Source organism: Tachysurus fulvidraco, chromosome 11, assembly GCF_022655615.1.
Source record: "Tachysurus fulvidraco isolate hzauxx_2018 chromosome 11, HZAU_PFXX_2.0, whole genome shotgun sequence".
Classification (NCBI taxonomy): domain Eukaryota; kingdom Metazoa; phylum Chordata; class Actinopteri; order Siluriformes; family Bagridae; genus Tachysurus; species Tachysurus fulvidraco.
Window position 1 is genome coordinate 19,721,198 of NC_062528.1, and position 24,837 is coordinate 19,746,034.

The window sequence follows — 24,837 nt, forward strand, 5'->3', positions numbered from 1 at the left end:
AGAAATACACATGACAATACTATGACACCATGATGTATGTGCTGATAGAAGAGCTTTTCCTCTGACCAGGAAAAGCACAAAGAAAACACCCCTATTCACCCCTACATCCTATTCGGAAACTCTGGATGGTCTCCTGGACTTCTGGTTCCTCTAAGTGACGTATAATCTGTGTCTCAGTAAAATCAGCTTTCAAACAAGTTACAATGAATTTTAATTTTAAATGCTTTATATTTTACCAGAGTATTCCTGGTGTGACATACCAGACGTGCCCTGACCTACAAAGTCAGTTGTCATGGCATTTAATACGTCAGACTGGTACAGGGTTATAATGTATAATGCAACATTAAATTAGCAAATAAAATGATGCCACATAAGACATGTGTCATCTCAATACATCCGAATTGGCCAAAGGAGTCTTTGTAAACAGTGCTGCTAGTTGAGCTCTTATAAATGTTCATATAGGTTTATGTCAGAAGGGGGTAGGTAGGTGCGATGTCAAAACTAACCCTAAGTAAAGTGTTGTTTAATATAATTGTTTTGTTTTGTTTTTTTTTTGTTTTTTTTTGCTTTTCTCTAAACTTATTCAACGTCATTCTGGCTTTATTTTAAACCTTTGATTTGAGTGGCTGATTAAGCGGTTTCACAGGTACCGTCTTTAAACAACAAGAAAATCGGGAATGAAAAAAAAAAGGATAGAAACAACTGCAGTTTCTTATGAAGTTTATGAAGCCTTGAAAGCCAAAGCAAAATCTGGATTTACACAATTCCCAAATGTTCACTTTTTCCTTTCTTCTTATTAGGATCACCCAGCTAGTTTGGGTCTAGTTCAGTCCAGTGTCACCTTCCTCCCAAATTAGCTTGAGTGAAAAAGAAAACACCTTCGCTTGCCAATTCCGGCACTGACCCCGTCCCAAGGCTGACTGCCATTCCTCTTTCTCACTCTCTATTCTCGGCTCTGCAGAAAGCACCGCATTAATTGTGCTGTTATAATGAAAGAGAAAAACAGAAGGTGAGCAGTATGAGACGAGCTGTCATGCAGCCAAAAAAGGCCAATAAATCCTGGCACCTTCTGCACCTCTTCCTTCACTTCAATTTCCATGGTAAATTGTTTAATCAGGACTTAACCACAAGAAAGAGAGACTGGGGCTGGACTGCTTCAGGACCCTGTCTCAGCGCTCATTTATAAGCATTAATGCAAGCTTGGAAAATGAGCCAGGTGGCTCCAGCTGCAAGACCAAACTGTCCTAGTGTTGCAAACAATCAGCACTGAACTGATGCACTTACCAGCACTAAGTCATTTTATAGTGGAGTAGAACATTAAAAAAAAATAATTACACATACACGGGTATTTTTTTAGTCAAATCTCTAACCACCACTTGTGTAGCATATGTATGCTTTTCTTTTGGAAAAAAAAAGAAAAGAAAAGAAACTGGTTTCCTCCAAACAAAACAAAACATAAATATTTGTATGAAATGTATAATTATTAATGTACATATAGCAGATATAGTCACTGATGTAGATACACATACTAAAATGATTAAAAGTACCTCTTTTTTTATTTTATAGCATTAAAACCGTGTAATTAGTGTGTAGCGTGTAGAGCACTATGGTCACTGAACTGTAGCTTTACATGTAAATAACCAGTATTTTGGTTATTATTTGGTTATCTGTGTCTCAGTGCTCGCATAAGTGAAGTGCTCTCACATGCAAGGTTTCTCTGCACACTTGCAATATCACAGATAACTTTGTGTTTCACAAATCCATGTTATCTTGTACTCATATTTTAAGCCCGAACTTATTCACTTCTAAATTCATTCATTTTCTACCGCTTATCCGAACTACCTCGGGTCACGGGGAGCCTGTGCCTGTCTCAGGCGTCATCGGGCATCGAGGCAGGATACACCCTGGAAGGAGTGCCAACCTATCGCAGGGCACACACACTCTCATTCACTCACACACTACGGACAATTTTTCAGAGATGCCAATCAACCTATCATGCATGTCTTTGGACCGGGGGAGGAAACCGGAGTACCCGGAGGAAACCCCCGAGGCACGGGGAGAACATGCAAACACAAGGCGGAATTGGGAATCGAACCCCCAAACCTGGAGGTGTGAGACGAACGTGCTAACCACTAAGCCACCGTGTCCCCCCCCCTTAAAGTTACTAAGACAAAAATAAACAGCAAGTTTAGATAGAAGCCTAAAAATATGTCGTCTATCCTAAAGTCTTTTTGTTCCGACCGTGTCGAACACTTTAAAAGCAGATTTGTTACAAAGTGCCGACTTCTTCCAGAGTTCTTCCAATAATGCTAGATAAACTTCTCCTCTCTCTCTTTTATCTATTAAATACTAGGTAGGTGTTGTATAGAGCTAACAAAATGTACCCTGAAATTGCCAATTGGGCATAAAAAATCATAACAAATTCAAAACTGGTAAAAGTTTCGCCATATTGCAAAAAGCAAACGAAAGAGTTCGTCTGAAGTTCACATGGCAAGTGAAGCTGAAATATCCAGCCCATGTTTATAGCAACATCACCACCATTTACAGTTAGATTACAGATCAAGCGTATCAGATTATTTCTTTCATACATTTAACTCTGAATCTTCAACACTTAGACTCCAAACAAAATACAGCGTGTGCCATGTTTTCCTCCTAGCCACTCAGGCAACCTCCGCTCCATTATGTGATCATTTGCAGGCCGTCTCCCACGCACCGTTGCCCAAATCGGTGACATCATGTGTTTAAAGTTATAAGCGGGTGGTCATGTGGCAAAGGCTTTAAAGAGAGCTGCTGGCATTGCGACTGCATGAAAAATTCCACATGTGGAAAGATGCAAGATGACTTGTGGTTTCCTGTGGGCCTCAATTGGTGCCACCGGATCTTTGGAAAGCTAAAATTCCACAGAGGTTATAGACTGACTTTGTAGTAATTAAACTAAGACAAAAGAGGCAAAGGTCAAAACCAGGAAATACAATGAATACAGGGCTAAGATAAAAAAGCCTTGTTTTTAATTGACATTTTAAATAATAAATACACAATTAGACTGCAGCAATCCAAACAAAATAGAAATATATGCTGACAAACTACTGAACCTGACACACAACAGACCAACACAATAAGCTAACAAACTGACCGGACTAGGACAAGAACAAAAACATAAGCGTGTGATGCTTGTTTTCATAGCAAACACAATATGAATGAGGAAATTTGACAGCGTCCATAAAAAAATCAAGACTTGTATTATCCTTTGAACAAACTGCTATAGAAATGAGTGTTTCCATATACAGCTTGAAATACATACACATATGTACATACAGTACACAGAGAAAAAGATATAACGTGTGAATTCTATTTGTACGAAATCTTGAAAACAGCATCAGTTTTCTTTCATTTTCAATAGATAGAATGTTTTAGTAGCTCATAGCTCTGGTTGGTACATAAATTACAAGTTTATATTAATGCACAAGGGGGCACAGTGGCTTAGTGGTTTGCACGTTTGCCTCACACCTCCAGGGTTGGGGGTTCGATTCCCGCCTCCACCTTGTGTGTGTGGAGTTTGCATGTTCTCCCCGTGCCTCGGGGGTTTCCTCCGGGTACTCCGGTTTCCTCCCACGGACCAAAGACATGCATGGTAGGTTGATTGGCATCTCTGGAAAATTGTCCGGAGTGTGTGAGAGTGTGTGAGTGTGCCCTGCGATGGGGTGGCACTCCATCCAGGGTGTATCCTGCCTCAATGCCCGATGATGCCTTTAAGGCCAAAATTAATGCACAAGTTCTAACCCTAAACATTATCATTTCCATAGAAAGAACTCATACACAGGGACTGGTATCATGTACAATCTATATAATTAAAAGGTGACTAATGAATGCAGTGGAAAAAAAAAATTATTTAATAGAAAAAAAGGGTGAAGTAATATTTATGAAAGAATTGTCCGGTGTTCAAGCTTTGTAACGGTTAGTCCAAAGGAATTTCTATAATTCTGTTAATAAATTCTGTTTTTTAAGTCAGATAACAAGCGGTGCTCCTCTTTTCTTTAAGAAAGCAGTGAAGAGAAACTTGTGAGAGAAGGACGGTTTACAGGTTTACAACAGGAACTTATTCATTAAATTTAGCTATAAACATTTAAACTAGCTATAACATATAAATTATTAGCTATAACACTTTGAACCATACTGTTATATAAAAAAATAATCTTAGGGTGGTAAGGTGGATTGTCAGGTATGACAGCACGGTCCCGAGTGTGTTATTTCTTACATATCATCCAGATGCCTTGGATAATCCTGGTAATAGGTAGAGCATGCTCTAGTAATAAAGGTAAAGCTAGTAAAAATGTCCTCTAAGATTAGTTTCAGCGGCCCAGGCTAACACTGCTGGTTGAAAGGACTTTTTTTTTTTTAAGTCCTCCATAACTTGCTTAACTCATTCTTGCATGCTTGCCAGAGTGTGATTTCTCCTTAAGAATAAGTGGCTTAATGGGCTTGAATGGGCAATATGTTTGAATCAGGCTCTATTGTAAATGGCCTGTCACTTCTCCAGTCCCCACCAATTACATGCAACACTCTGTACATCTCAGGAGGTATTAGTGCCTCGGGACAATCAGGCTGGAATGTTCTCTTGGGCTCTCGCTTTGTATTTTCTAAGTTAAATGGAAGTAAAGAAGTGCGAGCAGCATTGTCAAGTGGGCAAGCAGATCACAAGCACCACTAGCATGTATATGTGTGTGTGTGTGTGTGTGTGTGTGTGTGTGTGTGTGTGTGTGTGTGTGTGTGTGTGTGTGTGTGTGTGTGTGTGTGTGTGTGCTGAAAAACAAACTGCATATTTTAGGAAAAAGGACCCATATTAAGGAAGGAGCCCATTAGGACAGCTCATATTTCATGGCTCAGCATGTGAGTGCGTGTATGTATATGAATCATCCACATGCTGCACATGACCACCTTTTCCTCTGTTCTGGGTTGGGATGCTTTATGTGTGAATCAGATTTTCTTTGACGAAATTCCAGGAGGCATTTCATGTGCTACTGTGTTGAAAAATAATCCGGTACTATAAAATGTATTCTACAGACACATATAAACCAACTATCGGCTTGTCACAGGTGTGTTGGGAGATCAGTGTGCGAACTCAGAGTGCATTTAGTGTAAATGTTTTAAAATGAGAAATACATCATGCTAATTCAATACAGTAATAAAAGCAAGACTCTTCGTGCTAGTAGAAAGATATTCCTTTTCTGGAAAAGAAATAGAATCTAAATTTGGAAAAATAGTTAAATTAATTAATTAATTCCATAATCTATCTATCTATCTATCTATCTATCTATCTATCTATCTATCTATCTATCTATCTATCTATCTATCTATCTATCTATCTATCTATCTATCTATCTATCTATCTATCTATCTATCTTTTTGAATTTTAGAAGTGAGGGCACAGTGGCTTAGTGGTTAGCACGTTTGCCTCACACCTCCAGGGTCGGGGGTTCGATTCCCGCCTCCGCCGTGTGTGTGTGGAGTTTGCATGTTCTCCCCGTGCCTCGGGGGTTTCCTCCGGGTACTCCGGTTTCCTCCCCCGGTCCAAAGACATGCATGGTAGGTTGATTGCCATCTCTGGAAAATTGTCCGTAGTGTGTGTGTGTGTGAATGAGAGTGTGTGTGTGCCCTGTGATGGGCTGATACTCTGTCCAGGGTGTATCCTGCCTTGATGCCCGATGACGTCTGAGATAGGCACAGGCTCCCCGTGACCCGAGAAGTTCGGATAAATGGTAGAAAATGAATGAATGAATGAATGAACTTTAAGAGAAAGAAATTAATAAAAGACAAGATAATAAGACAAGTTGCTGTATTCAAGTAACCAAGAGCAAAATGGTGTGTTACAAGAGGAAGTTTTCTTACAACATCGCAAATATTTATATTCTTCTATTAACACATTCAGCTAAACAGCAGACCACAAATGTGTCATTCCTTATGTAGCCTGTGTTTTTAGTATAGAGGTTTTTGATTATTGTGTTTAGTTCTCCTGTTAGTTGCGATGAACTTGCAAAATATGTTGCCCGGTGTTACAGCTATATACAAGAGATTTAACTCTTGAATTCTATTTAATTAAATGTATGTATGTTTAAATTTAAATGTAGCTAAACTTTCTTGTAATTTTCATGTAATTAAATGTTAGGTACTTACCATATTGGAAAACCAAGCACTAAAATATCTATATAAGTGCACACTTGAGGGTTTTAAGCTACAATTCTGCTAGACAAGCTTGTTTGCGGATCAGCTGTCAAGGGTCACTCATCTGGCCACCGGGAGTCAGACAGCCTGGATGGGAAAGAAACCCTGGGAGAGCAGATGGCCAGAGATGGGAGGATATAGAGTGGGAGAAAGGCTGGACCAAACCCTGGCTCAAATAGTTCTTACTCCCATGGTGTAGGTTTGCTTGTCCTCCTAAAGTGAAGCATCACTGCAAATCAATCCTAAGCCTTTCTTCCTGATTACCTTCATCTGATGATGTACAGTAGCATTGTAACATTTCACTCCAGATTTGTGTGCTTTCCTCCATGAAGACTTTGTCCCATCAACAGAACATGAAAGATCACTGTAAGGTTGGATGAGTCTAAAAATGTTGTAAATCATACGCTCCAGCTTTCAGTGTCAGCAGATCTCAATCCAACTGAACACCTAGTGAAGATTTGGATATTAAGTCTTCTCCAACAGCACCATGATCAATAAAACATGTGAGGGATTATCATTTTTGAAACAATCAATCATCAATCAATCAAATGCTGAGCATCAATGCATCGAAGTTGTTCTGGTGGATGATGGTGGTGCACATATTACTAAAACGATATGTTGTTTTTCATGTTGTTGAGATTCTTATCATTTGTAAATCCATCCATCCATTTTCTGAAGCACTCATCCCACACAGGGCCATAAGGAGCCTGTAGTATTGGAGCAAGTGGGTGACACCATGAAGGAATGACAACCCAGTGCAAGACACAATCACACACCAATTTAAGTGCTATGGTATGGAGAATTCAGAGATACTGATCAGCCAACAAAGCATGGTTTTGGACTGGGGAGGAAATCAAAGAACTTGGAGGAAAACCAGGTAGAAAACCTAATTAATATGAACTAAAATATTTTATTATCTGCATATTGTATATTAAGGACAATATTAAAAGTGAAGGTAACAATATTTGGCAGAAAACAGCTAGAAGGCTTCTATGTTCTTTGTTCAGCTCCCTATTCGGGGTCACCACAATGAATCGTCTGGTCCGCATATTTCTTTTTGGCATGTTTTTACCAGGGAGGCACGGTGGCTTAGTGGTTAGCACGTTTGCCTCACACCTCCAGGGTTGGGGGTTCGATTCCCACCTCCGCCTTGTGTGTGTGGAGTTTGCATGTTCTCCCCGTGCCTCGGGGTTTCCTCCGGGTACTCCGGTTTCCTCCCCCGGTCCAAAGACATGCATGGTAGGTTGATTGGCATCTCTGGAAAATTGTCCGTAGTGTGTGAGTGTGTGAGTGAATGAGTGTGTGTGTGCCTGCACTCCGTCCAGGGTGTATCCTGCCTTGATGCCCAATGACACCTGAGATAGGCACAGGCTCCCCGTGACCCGAGAAGTTGGTAAATGGTAGAGAATGAATGAATTAATTAATGTTTTTACCAGATGCCCTGACACGACACTTTCATTTTATCCAGGCTTGTGACTGTCACTAAAATTTTTCAGTGGTTGACTCCCTGCCTCCCTGAAATCAAACCAAGGCCGCAGCAACGAGATCCTGCCACTGGACCTCAGGGATGGGATAGAAGGCTTAAATAATGGATTAGATATACTCTACATTTACACCTTTACAACTATTACACCCTTATACCTTTACACGTGTTTCAGTTAAATAAGCTGCTATAAACTGTACATTCACATTCACAGTTTTGCAACACGATTTTGCTGCCATTATGCTAGTCTATTCTAGCAAGCAAGCTAATATTATACTAGCTGTCATAGTTGTTTATCAGTCAGCTAACAATAGAAACAGAAACGTAAAGTAGAAGTTAAGATCAAGCACGGTTAAATAGTGTCCTTTATCTTTCTGAAACTTTCATCCTTTAAATGAGATCCTGACTGAATTTTATTAACTCTACTAATGACAGAAAGACAGCACTTCAGATTCAGGATGTTTCCATAATATCGTAGCGTCTAAGCGTAGCGTCTGTAGGGAACGAGAAAGACAAACGTTTGGGTTGGGGGAGGGTGTAAGTTGAGAAGGAAATGCTGATGAACACACAGTAGAGGGAGTGTTACTGATGATTAATATGTGCTTTTAAGGGCTCCCCAAGGCATCATCCATTCAACAAAAAGCACATTAGCAAAATTAGCTTGAGCGCCGTTGGGTCGATATTATAGATCTCGAAATGAAATAGCACGCCATGTTTCGACTGATGCAGCGCAGGAGTGCAGCACTGTTGAAAAATACCAACGCAAATCATTTGTGGCACATCGCATCATGATCTGATCAATTTCACCGCCGCACGTTCGTTCTCTAGAGCGAACGATTAAATCTTTTTCTTGGAAACGTATGCGTACAGTATGTGAGAGAATCCAGATCCAGAGTGTCTGACGTGCTTTCAGAAAATAAAGAAAATGCTCAAAGGAAATGTTAGTACAGTTTGGGTTACTTAAAAAAAATTAAATAAACCCTGTGGCAATAAAAAATTTCCTGAGGAAAATTTGCTTTAATGTGGTCAGGCATGTGGGACTGCTTCCTTCGCTAATGCTAATACGTTGGTACAGAGCGTTCCGACCCAAGAGAGGGTGCTTTCCAGTCTCCCACAGTCTTTCTTTTGTTTTCCTGTACTGAATGGTATTGGTTGCGCCTTGTCAGGGTGGAATAACCGTATATAGAGACAGGGAAGAAGCATTTGAGTCGTATGTGAGGCTCTCAATCCTAGCTCGGGCTTCAGTATCTGTGGCCTCTGGGTGACAGTTTTGGGGCACCGTGCCTCAGCTTTTCAGTTATGTCAGCTTTTGTAAGACGGGAGGTCTGACAAGGTGAGATTTATCATAACAAAGAGAGCTACCGGTTATTAATACATGCACCGAACAAGGGCGAATGGAGCGCACATACCCCCCAAAGTGTTATAGCCTTGCCAGTACATTGTAGTAGCCCGGGTTGCCAGGTCAGCTTAACAGGTGTTCAACCTAAAAACAGACTAACTGGTAAATAAATCCAATCTAATTCCAAAGGTGTTACTAATATAGTGTAACATTTATAAATAAATATTATGTAATACATTTCTATAAAAGTCCTAAGATGATATTATAAATAATACAAACTTAAATATTGTTTTCTATAAAATAGTTTTTATTTTACATCCGTTTACTATCATTTCGATACTTTTTTGTTCTACTTATCCACCATTCGTTCATCTTCACTAAGCACTTTGACCTAGTCAGGATTGCAATGGATGTGAAGACTAATCCCAGGAACGCTGGCTATGAGGCAGGAATACACACTGGATATGATACCATCTATAACAGGGAACCACACACACACACACACACACACACACACACACACACACACACAGACACCAACCGGCAATTTTGTATAAACAGTGCACCTCCTGCCATGTTTTTAGGAAGTGGAAGGAAACCAGAGAATTTTGAGGAAACCCACAAGGAAACATGAAGAGCCAAGCCAAGCTCTAAACACATACTGCACAAACCCATGTCTTTATCTCTGCTGCACATTCGTGCTGTTTTTTTTTAGCTGAATAAAACATGGAAAGGACCATGGTTAGGAATCTGAATCCATATACTGACACATCCCAAACTTCCAGAACATAGACGCACACCAAATCCACTCAACCCAAGACAAGTAGCTCTTTTCCACAACATCCAGAACTAACACCCTATATACATAACTATAAAAACCCCAACAAATTTGTTTCACCTTCAACAAAGCAGCGTGATCATGATAAATTGCTCATTAGTGCGAGTGCCAGTTCATTAGCATAGTTCATTAGCTCTAGCACTTGTTCTCTTAATGTGTCTTGATTTATAGGTCACCAGGCATCATGTATGAAACTGGATACAAGCAAGTTTAATGATAAAATATTCACAAGAGAATTTATACAAAAAGTGATTCATTTGTAAAGGTTAAAAGAGCCTAGTTGGGGAAAATATTCATATCCTTGTGAGATATCTTAATAATAAGATCCAATCAATTCATTCTTGATTGATCAACTTCAAATATTCCACCAATTTAATGTCAGTTACATGTTATTTTTTTGTATTAACGACTTGGAAAAAGCATTTCAAACAAATCTATGAAAAAACGAAGGCAAGTAAGACCCGTCATTATAGTCCGGATAAAAGTAATGGCACCCTAAAGCAGAAGGAAGAGTTCATGTCTGTAATGTGTTGGCAATTAAGATTTAGCGCATGCCGTGCTTACGAGGAGCTCTTTCACTGTTTAGTCATCATTTAGTCATGTTCAGTTTTCTCCGAACTAGGATTTTTATGGAGTTTTGTGTGTCAGCTCTTCTGTGAATAAGACTACAAATATGACAAAAAAAAAAGTAATAGTAGTAGTAGTAGATCCATCCGCACAAGGTGTACGTTAAGATAACATTTTCAAACAAAAAATAAAAAATGAGATGGATGAATAATTCCTAAAGTGTTTCTCTATGGAAGGTTTGTGCAGAGGAGTTCTGTTTATATCCAAGAAGACAAACAAGACCAAAAAAAAAAAATGGAAAGGGTCAAAATGCTGAAGTACTTTTCCATATGTTTTCTACCAACTTCCTTTTTCTAAACATGAGTGCTGGAGACACCTGGTAGCTTGAGCTGTGGTTCAAAAAAAGGACAAATCACAGATTATTAATTTCCTTTAGCCAGTAAAAGCTCGCCGATCGATAACGGCCTTGTCTAGACAGAGATACGTCCGGGATCTGTGAAGCCAGAGATCAAACATCCAAGCTTCTGGAGGGGGGTTTGGAGGATGAGAGGAGCTCCTGTATTCTCTGAGAGTCTAAAGAGCGCACTGGGTCTTGTTTGTTCTCGACCTCTTCCCAGGGGTCTGGCGCTAACTCGCCTCAGAGCTAATGTCCCTTTATGGGATCAGAGAGACATCTGTTTATGGGACCCTGTCCCACGGCTGGGTGCAGGAACCAGACCGCTAAAAACATGGCGCTGGCAAGAACAGATAAAGAAGGTTCAATCGATGTCCAGTCGGTTAGGAATATAAATGTTGAACTCAAGGTAAATTCATGGTTATGTTTAAGGGCTATGTTTACCATAAAGTCTGGACTAAAACAAAACTTCTTAAATAGGTGCCAGCGACTACAAAGGCCTACTTTATGTCTGAAGAATAGCCAAAACCACATTCGTCTATTTCTGTGCCTAGAATAAATCTTTCATCAAGTACAGTATGTTGAATTCTTTATTCCTTATTCATGACAATTGCATTTTATTTAATAATATAAGTCTGTTTCTATTTTTGATTTAAAGGCAGGGTCTCTGATTTTTGAGAAATGCTTCAGAAAACTGTATCGGGCCGAATAATAAACAAAAATCAAAACAAAAATCAAAACTAACGTGTAGTCAATGAGCAGAAAGGGGCGGGGCTTGTCAATATGGGCGGAGAGAGTGTTCAGTGCGCATGTGTGACATTAGCAGAAAGCGGTTTTAATATTGACATGGAGGATAAAAACTAAGAAAGAAAGCGAAGAAAGGCTTACTAAGGTGTTAGAAAGGTGTTAATATAGGATCAGCTTTCCAGCGCTGGAGAGAACTGAAGGGGCAGGAAGTTGGCCACATATTCACAGGTTGGAGTTTCCCGAGTCAATAACTCCTGAGCTAAACGCTGTTACTACACAAATAACACCTCTTTTCTATCGTAGTAATGTAGAGAGGCAGCTACAACCGTGTTTTGTGTAGTAACAGTGTTTAGCTCAGGAGTTATTGACTCGGGAAACTCCGACCTGTAAATATGCGGCCGACTTTACTTAAGATGCCGAGGCGCTTTTTTCCTTCTCGATAGGTGAGTAACGTTGGGTTTGCTTTGTTACACAGAACTAATATATGCCTTTGTCCTTTACATGATTATGCTTGTGTCTCATTTTTGCTTGTTTGTTTATCTGCAATCGTATTGTTCTTCCCTTCAGCTATGATAAAGACACGTTTCTAACCATTAGTTGCCTGGGTTACGTATGTATGTGTGGGCGGAGCTATCGATACAGGGGCGGGGCCTATTTGGGTTAGGGGCGTGTTTGTTTTGGTGATTTTATATGTCAACATTGGCTTTCAAACATCGGAGACCTCACCTGTAAGCCTTTTTACCTGTACGCTGAAGTTCTACTACACCACCGGATTGGAAATGGAACTTGGGGTGTCTAAGAGAGTAGAAATGGGTTCGATATCAACATTATCTCTAAAGATACTAACATTTGTGTGAAAAACAAACTTTTGTTTTTTTTGGAAACTTTCTATAAATATATTGCACCTTGTAAGCTAGATAAAAACAGACATATTTATGAAACACTATAAATTCTCAAAGCCCCGAGTGTCTACTTTCATATGAGCTTAATATTAACACCACTGTGGAGTGAGACATGACAAAGACATTCAACACTAAACATGAACACAATAAAATAAAATCCTTTTTTTGGAATCTGGTGAAAGAGTTAAGGAAGTGAAACTGATACGGTTTATACCACAATTTTCTAGTCTAACTGTTCAGAAATGGTCTCATCACAGATGTACAGTCTATTAATGTACTTGCTTTGATACGGTATAGTGTATATAGTAAGTAACTAGATACAGTAGAAAATTTGTGATTTTAATGATAACAGATTTATATTATATATATTTACAGCATTTAGCAGAAGCCTTTATCCAGAGCGACTTACATTTTTATACAACTGAGAAATTGAGGGTTAAGGGTCTTGCTCAGGGGCAAAGCATTGGCAGCTTGGTAGACGTAGGAATCGAACTCACAACCTTCTAATTCGTAGCCCAACACCTTAACAACTAGGCTACCACATCTATATACCATTTATATAGCATTAATGAAAGGCGTCTCCAGTGTCAGTGCAACATTCAGAGGTAGAGCGTTAAGGATATTGTCTTATTTACATCATGAGAGAGAAAGAAATCTGGAAAGAAATGAAAAGATTCTTATTTGGCTTGAACATTTTAGAACATAAGGAAACCTCCAAGACTCTTTCATAAATGTATTGATAAACTTAAATATCAATATGAACAAAATAATTGAATTAATATACTGTACAATGCAGCAGAATATTATATTATATATTATATTATATAGAATATAAATGATTAAGAAAGCCAAAAAAATAAAAAATTTCATTAAATAATATCTAAAGTCACCAGCTGGTTGTGTGTTTTCTTTTATTCCCAAACCTAATAGATTACATAATGCATGAGCTTAAATAACAACGTGTATATCGGATTAATTTTAGAGCTGATCGTTAAGCGTCGACGACCGACCTTGCTGTAACTCTGTCTGTGGTCTGGATCAGACTCTGTACATTTCGCTGCTCTCACTGTGGAGCAGCACTTTAATGAGATGATTAGTGCGCTACGGAGCGTCTGCTCGCCATCTGGCCTCAAACTTCACTGACATCATGCAGGCTGTATGGCTCAGTAGTAAAATATGAGAGGGGAATTTTTATATCATGTGCCCAGAACTGTATGGGCTTGGACTTTTTATGGCATCATCGTTATTTTTTTGCCATTAGCATGGCTGTTCGATTTGAAACACGTGGCTAAACGTAACACGCTGTGACACCGACTGAGGCTTTCCAGCCAAAGTATGCAGAGTTAATACGGATAAGGGCAGCGTCCCACACATGGCAAAATACTTTTCCAAAATAAACACAGTGAAATGAAGTCATTTCGATGATTTATCCTCCGACTACAACTTCCCAACCGAGCCACTGTGGCGACCGCTAATCATCGATAACCATCTGATTGCTTTTTCCACATGATTATCATTCGTACTTTATTTAAAGGGTTTCTATTTTACACCTTACTAAGAATTACATAAGGTTTGTTAATACTTTCTAGCATTACAATGGCGTTCCATAAAGCTGGCGAAATAGAAATAGACTTATGTTAAGACTACACATTCTTAAATCCCTGAGTGTCTCCTTTCCTATGAGTTTCATATTGACCATCACTGTGGAGTGAGACATGACAAAGATAATCAATGCTGAACACGGACACGACAAAAACAGGAAGAAATTTGGCCTCTGGTAATGTTTACATCAAAATTTTGTGCAGTTTTTGATTTTTGTCTGTAGAAAACCATCAGCAAGAGGATGGTGTGATGTCAAGTCAAGTCAAGAAGCTTTTAATGTCATTTCAACCATATAGCTGTTGCAGTACACAGTGAAATGAGACAACGTTTCTCCAGGATCATGGTGCTACATAAAACAAAGACAGAGTTAGGACTTAGTAAATAGTCCTAGCCACATAAAGTGCAACTGTGCAACCTGGTGCAAACAGTGCAGGACAAGACAGACAGGACAGTGTAGGACAAGACAGACAAGACAATACACAAAATACAAAAAAGATGGTACACAAAAGACAGTAAACAAAAAACAGCGCCGACCGACCGGTGTCAATACTGTATATATGTAAATACTGTAAGTTCAGACAATATTGCGTGCAGTAATACTAGAATGAACACAGCAGGTCCCTGAGATAGTGTATAAGTTTGTGCAAAAAACAGCAACAACTGAATCATTGTACTGTATGAGCAAAATAACTGAAATGACTGAAATGTCAGACATTGTGTGCAAAGAGCAAAAACATAAAAAAGTGTGCAAAACAGCATGTAAACATGTATCAGTTTAGTTGATTATCTTCCGTTTAACAGCACATCCTGAATTGTTTTATTCCACTTGCACCACAGCACAAAGGCTCAACATAATTCCAACCAATTAGTAGTTACACCTCAATGACAAAAACTCTTGACTTTTATCCCTTTCGTCTTGTTATGTAGAAGTTTTGTAGATGTCTTGATGTGAAATATAGAAGTGAAAGGATTGTTAGTGTGAACAATCTGTTTTTTTAATTGTTAGTTTTTATGTTGAATGTATTATTTTTATCTGTGAAGTATTAGCTCTTTTTAAATATGAATTAGTCGAAGGATACATTAGTACATTATAACAAAGTCATAATAAATGCTAATAAATGACTTTGGAATATAATAAAGACATGATACTGTATAAGATTCATGAATAAGAAATAGGTAAAAGCAAACGTATAGTTATAAGACAGTAACTATTCAGAAATTACAGGTACTACATAATGATACTCAACGGTTCCTCCCACTTTTGTCCAGAAACAAAGTCAGACTATTTATAAACTTGAATGTCACCTCAGACAAATTCTCCATCATGGCTGTATAAATGATTTACTAAAAGCTTATTTACATCAACTAAAGTGTTACTAAATATATCAGTGATCCTTGAAATCCTGAAAACATAGTCCAGACCAGTCCATGATGAGGTAAGTGTTGTTGCTGTTGTTGTCTTCACAGAACAAACCGTCCGTCATTCAGGCCACACAGACGCAGCAGGCCTGATGTGAGGCTGAAAGTGAGAAGCATCAACGTGTCATAATGTACCTTTGTGCCACATTGCTATGTGACCTCAGGGTCATGTGAGAGAGCAACTTGAGCCTGAACTGGAATCCCATAACGCCCAGTCGAGATATCGCAGCTGCCCCCCTTGGGCCACATCATGCCATGCCAAATATTTCAGATCTCCATAACAGTAACAATGCTCTGGTATGCCGCCCCCCACACATGTACACTGTACCTCACACCAAGCCTATAAATGAGGGATACATGCTCCTGCATTCCCTAAACTCCAGACACTCCAGACACCTGTCCCTGTCTCTCTGTACTAACTCAGACATGAGCCAGACTCCAGAGAAAAACAAAAAGGGCACTGAATATCCAAGTTCTTTGGGGTTTAAAAACAAAAAACTTTCCACAGCCTGAAAAAGTTTTGTTTTTGACCTCTCTATCATCCACATCATTAATCGGTCACATTCTGGTACGCTTTTATAATTGAATTGTGTCAGACAGCGCTCAGGCTCTCTTCACCTCACACCACACGTGTAATGTGATTAAACACTGTGTCACACACATGGCCTCTCTTGTCTCTCACAGACAAACCGGTTGTGAGAAAATATCATCGGGGAAACTTTTAACCGCTAATGGTTTTGGATTTCTAATAGGTTAGAACCTCCGACGAGAAAGCTTCCACTTGAACCCAAACCATCAATCTAATGGTTTATATGCTGAGGCCAGTTGTCAAGAGACATCTGTAAGCACAGCGTGATGAAGTTAAAGAAAGCCGGTTCTTACGTACCTGCTCCGCCATGCTTTCTCTTCGCTGACATCTAAAAACAAGAGACAAAGCAGATGGTCACGAATGAGTTTTGCATCTTTATATTATACATATAGTTAAATTCAGCAGTTTGCATATTCTAAAACAATAGATAGATAGATAGATAGATAGATAGATAGATAGATAGATAGATAGATAGATAGATAGATAGATAGATAGATAGATGGGTGGGTGGGTTGTTGGCTAGGTAGATAGATAGATAGATAGATAGATAGATAGATAGATAGATAGATAGATAGATAGATAGATAGATAGATAGATAGATAGATAGATAGATAGATAGATAGATAGATAGATAGATAGATGGGTGGGTGGGTTGTTGGCTAGGTAGATAGACAGATAGACAGATAGATAGATAGATAGATAGATAGATAGATAGATAGATAGATAGATAGATAGATAGATAGATAGATAGATAGATAGATAGATAGATAGATAGATAGATAGATAGATATTGTTAAGGATATTTAACTCATATGGTTCATGGTAAAAGAATAATGTGCCAGTTATCTACAAAAATAGATAGATAGATAGATAGATAGATAGATAGATAGATAGATAGATAGATAGATAGATAGATAGATAGATAGATAGATAGATAGATAGATAGATAGATGGGTGGGTGGGTGAGTTGTTGGCTAGATAGATAGATAGATAGATAGATAGATAGATAGATAGATAGATAGATAGATAGATAGATAGATAGATAGATAGATAGATAGATAGATAGATAGATAGATGGGTGGGTGGGTTAGTTGTTGGCTAGGTAGATAGACAGATAGATAGACAGATAGACAGATAGATAGACAGATAGACAGATAGATAGATAGATAGATAGATAGATAGATAGATAGATAGATAGATAGATAGATAGATAGATAGATAGATAGATAGATAGATAGATGGGTGGGTGGGTGGGTGGGTGGGTTTGTGGGTGGGTGGATGGATAGATAGATAGATAGATAGATAGATAGATAGATAGATAGATAGATAGATAGATAGATAGATAGATAGATAGATAGATAGATAGATAGATAGATAGATAGATGGGTGGGTGGGTGGGTGGGTGGGTGAGTTGTTGGCTAGATAGATAGATAGATAGATAGATAGATAGATAGATAGATAGATAGATAGATAGATAGATAGATAGATAGATAGATAGATAGATAGTCCACCTGCCTGAAATTCACAAATTCCAGCAGTATCCACAAACTTAGGCAATAACACACACAATAAATGCTAAAAAAATTCAAAGTAATACGTTTATATTTAAAATAAAAATAAGTACATTTTAAATTTAATTTGAGCACCTATTAAATTAAAGGTCCACTTGTTAACGAGGACTTATTATTTCTATATAAAGTTTTCCAGCTCCTAAAAGAAGGAATGTATACTTTTTAGCCTGCTAACGACTCAAACAGCTTACTCAGGTGCTTACAGTACATTATTTTTAGTGCAGAAACCTGGAGAAGGCAAATATTTACACTCATCTTTGTGAACATCCCCGCTTTAACCAGTGGTGTAATACACAAGCCCTGGCCAGGGATTTACAGTACATTGGACAGAATATCACACTCAGAGTTACTTATTTATCACATAGGATTTGAGACGTGTGCCCTGATTTACTAAAAGCTGATATGATAAGAAACATACTGATTTAATAACAGAGTGTATGAGGATTGTATTTACATTTACACCATTTGGCAGAATCCCTTATCCAGACTTTAAAAAAAAAAAAATTTCACGGAAAATAAACAGGGGGAAAAAATGCTAGTTCATGTGTTTCAGGACGGAGGTAGGTCTTCATCTGTCTTTTGAAGATAGTCAGTGACTCCGATGTTCGGACATCTAGGCGGAGGTTCGTTCTACCCCCTCGGTGCCAGAAAGAGAAAAGAGAAAGAGTCTTGTTGTGAACCTACTTCTTACCCTGAGAGACCAGTGGAGCAGCGCTGGTTGATCTGAGGGAGCGAGGTGCAGTGTGAGGAGTGACAAGAGCTTTGACGTAAGATGGATTGCATCTTTTGCATAATAACAATCTTTTTTTAAATTCACCAGAAAAGCAAACACACTATCACCCAGACATTGCAAGTTCAAACCCTGATGAGGACACAGCCAGCCATGGCCAGGAGTCCAAGAGAAGAAATTTGGCTGTGCTCTTTGTGTGAGAGGGGGTGGCGTATACTTTCTTCCTTTTCAAGCACAGTGACTCTAGTCATGAATATCTGTTGGCTTCTGAATGCAGAATGGAGAATATAGCGCTTTCCTCCGTGTGTCTTATTCTACACTATGAGCAGCAGTTCCTAAAGATGCCTTCGGTTGGCTTTATGTATCTCCGAGGAAGCATGTGATAGGCTTATCCACAAATAAATAAATAAATAAATAAATAAATAAATAAATAAATAAATAAATAAATAAATTCGTTTTCTACAGATTATCCGAACTACCTCGGATCACGGGGAGCCTGTGCCTATCTCAGGCGTCATCGGGCATCGAGGCAGGATACACCCTGGACGGAGTGCCAACCCATCGCAGAGTACACACACACTCTCATTCACTCACACACTCACACACTACGGACAATTTTCCAGAGATGCCAATCAACCTACCATGCATGTCTTTGGACCGGGGGATGAAACCGGAGTACCCGGAGGAAACCCCCGAGGCACGGGGAGAACATGCAAACTCCACACACACAAGGCGGAGGCGGGAATCGAACCCCCAACTCTGAAGGTGTGAGGCGAACGTGCTAACCACTAAGCCACCGTGCCCCCCCTCCACAAATAAATTAAGGAGCAAAAAATGACGTCATCTTTTAATTTACTAGAATTTTTCTCTGAGATTTTGCTTCATTAACACCAAATGATTAAAAGTTTCTCAAAATGATGATGTTTTGCATATTACCAGAGCAAGCTAGGTTATATATTAGATATTCACCACACACCTCAGTGGCTTTGCTTCCACATTTTAATTAGAATTAGAGTCCTTAATATTGATATACTGTAGAAATCGAGTAAAACTTTATACGAGGCTTAATTCACCCGACTGTAACTGAGTTATTGAGAGCTTTCTATTTTAATTGGTACGGTATTATTTGTCGGGTTTGTTTCCATTAAAATGATACAGGAATGTTTTTAAACTAGGATTTTTTTGCATTGCTAATTATGTATATAGACTACAGTATCCTCTGGTTATCCCAAACTACATACTGTAGCAGGAGCCATGCTTTACTTCTCTACATAAAGCTCCACTCCACAGGGGTCTATAGGTTGATGACATTATACAGTACTGGGTTGTCTCTGTAGTCTTCTCAGCTCCATGAGCTGTACATTTTAACACATATTAATAACACTAACCCCCCATGATCGTGAACCGAGCTATCACCTGACCGCTGCATTGCCACTTTCTCCCACAGAGCTGTAGATCAGCGTGTTGACCCCGGACCTGCATGATTTAACGTGCCCTCGGTCCAGCCCAGACGGCAAGTGCTACTTGTTTAGAGACGGGGTTGTGTTTCTAATCCACAGGAGTCCTGTTTTTCACCCGCAACCTGAAATTTTTATCCCTTTACTCAACTATCAAATCCCTGCAGGATTTGTAACCCTAGAGCAGCACACACACATATTTACGTACAAGTCATGCACAGAGGAATGTCCTGCATTCATACCAAAAGAAAACACCTCAATGTTTTGATGTTTTCGCATTATAAAGTTTTTTTTTCTTCTTTTTTTCTTCTTCTTCTTTTTTTTTTTTGATTAGATTGACACACTTTTGTTTCAGGTAACGTGACAAAATGAAATGTTAGGAAAACAAATCCCTGAGATGAACAGTGTAGTGCAAACAAGCTTGTTTGGGATAAAAGCAATCGATGGAGCAGGACAGAGAGGCAGATGGGTATGGAACGATCCGATATCAATTGCCACTGTGTTTGAGTAAAGTTTGACCAATTTTCTTGAAAAAACAACAACAACTAAATTCTGCAACATCCAGAAGAACAGAATCCTTTATTATGGCTACATAAACATTACAGCACAGTGGAATACTTTTCTTCACACACCCCAACTAAGGAGGTTGGGGTCAGAGTGCAGGGGCAGCTATGATACAGCGCCCCTGGAGCAGGGAGGTTTGAGGGCCTTACTCAAGGGCCCAGCAGTGGCAGCTTGGCTCCGAATCAACAACCCAGAGCCTTAACCAGTTGAGCCGCCACTGCCCCAGTTGAGCCACCACTGCCCCAGTTGAGCCACCACTGCCCCAGTTGTGCCACTACTGCCCCAGTTGTGCCACCACTGCCCCAGTTGTGCCACCACTGCCCCATACCAGCCACTGAAAGGATTGTTAACAAATCCTTGAAAAAAAAAAATCTGACAAAAGGTTTGCCATAACCCTTGCAGTCTACAGAAACTAGTGTATGATACAAATATGTCAGAAATTGGTATATTAATTGGAAAAAACCCTGATTGACAAAATGCTTTCGTGACCAAATGATGTATAAACCTGCACTGAACTGTTCAATTGAGCTGGATTTGTTAAAAAAAACAAAACAAAACAAAAAAAAGTCGTAAATAATGTATTATATAACCATCAGTGTTCCTCATCATACACCAAGATGGCCTTGTACTTTAACTTCTGTGTTTACTTTCTCTTTCTTCTTATCCCCCATTGCCCATGAAACATTTATACTGTTATATTTGGCCTGCTTGGTCTATCCCCCAAAGATCCACAAATAAATGGCTGATATTATAGAACTTAAATCACAGAGATGGCACTCTGAGACCCCTTTCTGCAGTTTGTCATAGGCCTCTTGTACTGATCCTTAACCCAATTTGAACAAAGCTGCAAAATATCATAATATTTGGAAATTCTCAATTTAGAGGTGTGTGGAGGATTGTTTCTAATCTCACTCCCACTCACTCGCAAAGTCTGACCAATCTTGCCCACACTCAGAGGAATTCTGACCAATTCCGCCTGTTCCCACAGAACGTTTGACACATCCTGCCCATGACCACTAAATATTTAACCAACACTACCCACTCCTGGAGAAAGTTTGACAAATCCCACCCACTCAAACATAAAGTTTAAAGTGACTAATTCCTCCAAGTCCACAAGACATGTTGACCACTTTGTCCTTTCGGCTCCAGCAGAATCTTTGATCAAGTCCACCTGCCTGAGTTTAAAATTTAATCAAACCCTTTGTGCGACTGTATAAGGTTTCATCATGGTCTGACCAATCTTACTTAGTCCTACAAAAGGTTTCTTCAATTCCACTCAATCCTGCATAAATACAAGTCTAAACAATTCTTCCATTAGAAAGTTTTTTTTGCAAATCCATTCAAGTCACTTCACTTTACAGATGTTTTGACCTATGCACCACACTTCTTCAGAAAGTCTGACCAATCCTACCTGCTCTTACAGACGTTTTGCATAAAGCCACCCACCATTTCAGAAAGTTTGACCAAAATTTGCCCATTCATAAGGAAGGTTTCTCCCATCCAGTATGGGCTAATGGAATGTTTGACCAGGGGGGCACGGTGGCTTAGTGGTTAGCACGTTTGCCTCACACCTCCAGGGTTGGGGGTTCGATTCCCGCCTCCGCCTTGTGTGTGTGGAGTTTGCATGTTCTCCCCGTGCCTCGGGGGTTTCCTCAGGGTACTCCGATTTCCTCCCCCGGTCCAAAGACATGCATGGTAGGTTGATTGGCATCTCTGGAAAATTGTCCGTAGTGTGTGAGTGTGTGAGTGAATGAGAGTGTGTGTGTCCTGCGATGGGTTGGCACTCCTTCCAGGTTGTATCCTGCCTCGATGCCCGATGACGCCTGAGATAGGCACAGGCTCCCCGTGACCCGAGGTAGTTCGGATAAGCGGTAGAAAATGAATGAATGAATGAATGAATGTTTGACCAATTCCACAGACTCCAGTAGAAAGTATGATGAGATTCCCTGACAAATCCCACCTGTTCCAAGAGAAAATTGGACCAGTCCGTCTCACTCTCGACAGAAAGTATCATCAATTCCACCTGCCCCAGCTGATATTTTAACCAATTCTGCCCACTCCCACCAAAACATTCAACCAATTTCACTTATTCCTGAAGAAAATTTAACCAACTCTTCCCACTTGTATAGAAAAATGGACTAACCCCACCTGCTTCTGCTGTTATTATCTAAATGATTCAGGTAAACATGGCAATCCAGAAGGGAAAAGGGAACGGTAGAATTAGATTGGGTTGAATATTACAGAGAAATGGAGAAAGCAAAGAAAACCAAGAAAACAATGCCCACAGCATATAATTCAAAGTGCACCCAGAGTTCTCACCCGACTCAGATGTACAGTAATCAAGTAAAACAAATCTTCACCTCCTCTTGCATGAAAAGTGTGTGAGCACATCTTTATATTTATCTGCTGTTCAGATTGCAATACATTCCATACTTTATCCGTCACTTTTAAACCTTTTTTGTTCGATTATAAACATAAGGAGCTACTGGAGCTACGTTGATGGAAGGTTTGCTGAGGCTATTAGACAACGCTCCATCTATCATACCACACTTTCTACACAGCTGGGAAAGAGGTAGCTTTCAGAACCAACCACCCAGAGGACTCAAAAGGAATGTGGTCATGCGCTGGGCCCAGTGCAGAGCCTCTGCTGTGTTATGACAAATATAGCCTGGGGAAGACTTGTGGATAAGCACTTCTGCAGAAACCTGAATCTTTCACTGTCACAGCCCTCTGCAGGTGAAATGAACTGGGAGACATTTGTGTTTGTGGAGTTCGAACAGTACGCGGCCTGTTCGATGACCTCAGATTACACATTCAATCAGTGAGGTGACCATGTTTAGGACATTTTTCAGGCTCCATGCCAACACACTTGATGGCCTTGACAGGATTGCATTGCGCTAAACCATCCATGCATGTCATGCTTATATATACATATCCGAGTGTACAGTATGCACTGTAAGAGAACCAGATCCTCAAGAACATTGTGTAATATATTTTGTCCTAAGCATGCCAATGCTCTTATAGATAAACCTTCATGCTTTGTCTGTCAGCACACAAAACTACTCGTTTATTTGCTGTGGGTCTGTGCAACACTTCCAAGAATTCTGCCGTGTGTATAGCTAACAAGTCTTTATGACTGACCTGCCTATACAAGATGGATGTTATAATGAAATACATACCAGTACCATGTTTATACATTCTATTTACACAAAATGCTCCATTAATACTGTACCTCCTGTGCTGGCCTGCACAACTAAATCCACTATTACACCAAAACAAACATGGATACTTAATATACCCCTGAAAGACCAATATTTTGACAATCTCTATATGTATTTTGCACAAAGCATATGTATTACAGGCATAGTAAAGTTTACTTTAAATTAGGGCTGTCAATAAATTTAAATTTTTAATCGTGATTAATCGCACTCCGGGGGCACGGTGGCTTAGTGGTTAGCACGTTCGCCTCACACCTCCAGGGTTGGGGGTTCGATTCCCGCCTCCGCCTTGTGTGTGTGGAGTTTGCATGTTCTCCCCGTGCCTCGGGGGTTTCCTCCGGGTACTCCGGTTTCCTCCTCCGGTCCAAAGACATGCATGTTAGGTTGATTGGCATCTCTGGCAAATTGTCCGTAGTGTGTGAGTGAATGAGAAAGTGTGTGTGTGCCCTGCGATGGGTTGGCACTCCGTCCAGGGTGTATCCTGCCTCGATGCCCGATGACGCCTGAGATAGGCACAGGCTCCACGTGACCCGAGAAGTTCGGATAAGCGGCAGAAAATGAATGAATGAATGAATGAATGAATGACAAAGCCATTGTACAGAGCAACCATTCCAATACCAATCTTTGCTATTTCTTACATGACCATTATTATTATCATTAAAGCTGATTAAATAAATATTTAAGGTTGCAGTTTGTCTTCACCATAACATTGACTGTGACTTGTTTGTATGTCTTAATTAAACCAAGATCTGGTTGAAAAGTGAATGAGTGTTCAGTTACTGTGCATGAACCATGAAGTCTTAAGATCGCTGTTTAAGAAGAAACTCTGACATTAATTAGCCGCAAAAGCTACAAAGAAAACTAAAATGTCTTGTAAAATGATTCAAAATATTAAAAAGTCTTCCTAAGACTCATAGGTAGTGAATGGAATACAGTAATGAATGAAAATAGGAGAAAGTCCAAGGGGTTGACCTCTCAACCCAGCAGTGTTTTGTCACTTTACAGGAGCAATGTTGGCCCCATAGCTCGCACTGAAGCTTAAGCTCTACTGGAACAGAACAAATCCTGGCCTCCTGAGCGGCTCTCAGCTCTGTAATCTATCTCCATCCAGCTGAGCTGCTTTCCTCTCTGCACTTATCCCACCCTACACACCTGCAGGTGGACTGAGAACTAACATACACACTCTGAACAGTCTGAT

The 24,837-nt window shown here is 39.7% G+C and overlaps 1 protein-coding gene across 1 annotated transcript in view; it reads right to left on the bottom strand.

The window, feature by feature from the left end:
• stard13b (StAR-related lipid transfer (START) domain containing 13b) overlaps positions 1 to 24,837 on the bottom strand; it is a 111,093-nt gene that overhangs the window by 65,372 nt on the left and 20,884 nt on the right. Inside the window, exon 5 of the mRNA XM_027150506.2 lies at positions 16,397 to 16,427. Within this exon, the coding sequence (XP_027006307.2) occupies positions 16,397 to 16,427 (31 nt within the window). The remainder of the gene's footprint in view (positions 1 to 16,396; positions 16,428 to 24,837) is intronic.